General features: G+C 52.1%; 1 protein-coding gene across 2 annotated transcripts; it reads right to left on the bottom strand.

Moving 5' to 3' along the window:
* Positions 1-573: 573 nt before the first annotated feature.
* Positions 574-2,396, bottom strand: LOC130257273 (C2 calcium-dependent domain-containing protein 4C-like). Of its 2 annotated transcripts, none has more exons than XM_056499626.1 (2): positions 2,247-2,396; positions 574-1,990 (listed from the first exon to the last, which is right to left on the bottom strand). In XM_056499626.1, exon 2 carries the CDS (start codon positions 1,936-1,938, stop codon positions 643-645), a length of 1,296 nt encoding a protein of 431 aa, XP_056355601.1. In that variant the 5' UTR covers positions 1,939-1,990; positions 2,247-2,396; the 3' UTR covers positions 574-642. The 2 variants fall into 2 exon arrangements, with proteins under 2 accessions (XP_056355601.1, XP_056355602.1); XM_056499627.1 differs by having other exon boundaries at positions 2,219-2,340.
* Positions 2,397-2,912: the final 516 nt, after the last annotated feature.

The following is a 2,912-nucleotide window of genomic DNA, read 5'->3' as shown; positions in this document are numbered from 1 at the left end:
AGTGTTGATACTGCAGGTCTGTGTAAAGAGAGCCCTGCCTCCAGTGGCTTTTAGCTGCTGCTCAGAGACCAAAATCTTATTATCCTCAACACAAACTTACACCATATTTGGGAATCCAAATCCACCCGTTGTAAAAAGACCTCATCCTCCCTCTGAATACAGGGCTCCTTAAAACATTAGTTTGTGCAAATATGAGTGGTGTGAAAACAGTCCATTGAACTGATGTTGTACCAAGGAGCTGCAACAGAGTTCAGGATGTATTGTGTGCACAGACTGTCACCCACTTAGGGACCAGGAAGAGTGAAAAACACTTCCACCTGAAGTTTATAGCCTGCAAGCCATAAACAAGAGCAGCCTTAACTTGATAACAGCCTGATCCTTTATCCTAAAAGCAAACTAGCCCTTCTCCCCTCTCCTGTCCTACTCTACAGAGGTCTGCTCCACAGCCACCTCTGAACACCTAACACCTCAGAGTCTGAAGTGTTAAACAGCAAAACAAGGCACAAGAGCACGACAGTAATACCAAGCAAGACAATGCTCTTAAGTATTCTTAAGAAAAGAAACCCAGCAATGTAAAAGGCAACCTAAAACTTTATTTAGTAGGAAACTTTCAGAAGACAATTTGTTTTAATATTTGAAGCACTACACGGACAACATACTCAATAAAGACAATTCCTGTTCTCCCAAGGTATAATCCCGTTTCATACTGCACCCTTTATTTGTTGCTTTCATCCTGACAGAGAGGCTGTAGAGCTCTTCTTCTGCAATGCCATCAAAAAAGAAATCCTCATTGAAGATGGGGTTTCTGCTTCTCTTTATAACTGTGCTTCTCTGCTTCTGCGCTTTCCCTGGCACCAGGGAGAAGGAGATCCGGCAGTTGATGTTTTTGGGCTCTACAGAATCGTCGTACAAACCCTCTGCACTGATCAGGCGGATCCGCAGCCTCTCGTTCTCTGAGCAGTACTCGGCTGACAGCCTTAACACCCCTCCCTTGTCCATGACCACAGTGCTTTCTCCCACCAGCCTCTCACGACTGCAAGGCAGGTCCACTGGAAACAAGGGAGAACGGGAGGTGCTGAAGCTCCGTATGCCAAGCAGCCCCTCGGAGGCTCTCCTGGTGGCACTGGGGCTGTTATCAGTGGAGCTGCTCTCCTCTGTAGAGAGAGAATTGTTCCTGGGCACTCTGTGTTTGCTCTTGTCTTTCAGTGCTCTGCAGAGCAATCCCTCCTGGCTCTGTGCTTTGATCAGGGAGCAGGGTCTGGGGGGTGACCTGCTGAGAAGTGGAGAACTGAAAGGAGAAGAATCACTGGAAGAGGCGGTGTCGCTGTCACAGGCGCCTTGCCTGTGCAGAGAGAGATGCTTGGGCGGCAGTCTGACCGAAGCAAAGCTGATGGCAATGGGATTAGACATACTCCCTTTGCCACTGAAGGTGTTAGCTCTGGACCGAGACAGTTTCAGGCCGGGCAGAGCACCACGTGGATCCCCGTGGAAGATGGACTCCTTCCTCCTGGTGTGGGGGCTCTCCAGCAAGGTGCAGAAGCCGTAGGAAGTGGGGGCTCTGGGAAAGTGGGGCAGGGAGAGCGCTGCTTGGGACTGTGGGTCCGCATTGGTGCTTTCTTCCTCCAGGGCTGAAATCTCCTCTTCAACACTTTCCACCTGAATGAGATGTGGGAAAGAGCTATAACCAGAAGTAAGAGCTCCATCCACTGAACTGTGATCCTGCTGGAAGCCGCTGTTCTTAATGGAGCCAGCGTTGGTCAGCTTGGGGGGAATGCAGAATTCAGGGATTCTGTCAGGAGTGATCACATTTGGAAAAGCAGCAGCCCTCAGTCGGGCTTTTTCTGGCAGATTTTGGCCTTGTGGCAGTCCCAGGAAGGAAGAGCTGGGGAGGTTTCCATTTTCATGCGACACTCTCATCTTTTCCAAGAACCACATCATTGTAGCTAGGCAGCAGGTCCTGAAAGGGAAAAAGTTTGAAGGAGAAATCCACCTGCAAACACACAGAGAGGAAAAAGGACATGAACATCCTTCTTGGACACACTACTACCAAGCAAGGCACAGAGGGTGCCATTCGAGGCAGGACTAGCAAACCCCATGTTCAAAACAGCACCCACCCAGCACGCTGCCCTTAGCGAAGCCAAACGGTGCAAGAACGGAACAAAACCACTAAGGGGAGAAAACAGCATCGAGGAAAGAGTCCCTCTCGCATAATCCCTACCGTGATTTTCCCTTAGCAGAGGACGCACCTTGCCGAGTGCAGCCTCGCTCCTCGCAGCAGCCCCAGCGCGATGCGCGGCGCTCGCCCCGGGCAGCGCTTTTGTAGCCGCGCCGGGCGCCTCCCAGCCCGGGGAAGGGGCGGGCGCTGCACCGCACCTCCTGCTCTCCGTGCTGCCCTGCCGGGCACCGGGGCCGTGCCTGCAGCAACGGGGAGGGACTTGCCAAAGGGGCCTCTCGCGGGAAAGCGCTTTTGGAGCGGCTCTTTCGCCCCCGCAGAGCGGCAGATGCTCCCGGCGCTCGGCATTGCCTGCGGGCGCGGGGGGACGCGCCCGGCCCCTCTTCTTTCCCCTATGTCCAGTTTCTTTTTGATTAGTATCTGTTTACAGAGGCGTCCCGAGGTGTTTCGAGATAAATAACAAACCCAGGACAAAAGCAACATTGTCCTGGGGATTCTTTTCTTCCGGAGATCCTGGCGGCTTTCCATCGTTAGAGCCGTAGGAAGCGGGGATTGCGGTTTTCAAGCTCATTTGCAAAGAACTTTGTTGCGCTTCTACATCTGAATGTGTGTCCACCCCCTCGTTACTCACAAAGAACGCGAGACGGCAGAACCCTGACAAAGTGTTCTTATCACTGACACTGAGCAACAACAGAAAAGGGAATGCAGATGCAGCGAGGAAAAAGACAAGGCACAAAAT

The sequence above is a fragment of the Oenanthe melanoleuca genome, chromosome 10 (assembly GCF_029582105.1).
Source record: "Oenanthe melanoleuca isolate GR-GAL-2019-014 chromosome 10, OMel1.0, whole genome shotgun sequence".
Taxonomy (NCBI): domain Eukaryota; kingdom Metazoa; phylum Chordata; class Aves; order Passeriformes; family Muscicapidae; genus Oenanthe; species Oenanthe melanoleuca.
This window is presented reverse-complemented; position numbering and strand designations above follow the sequence as displayed.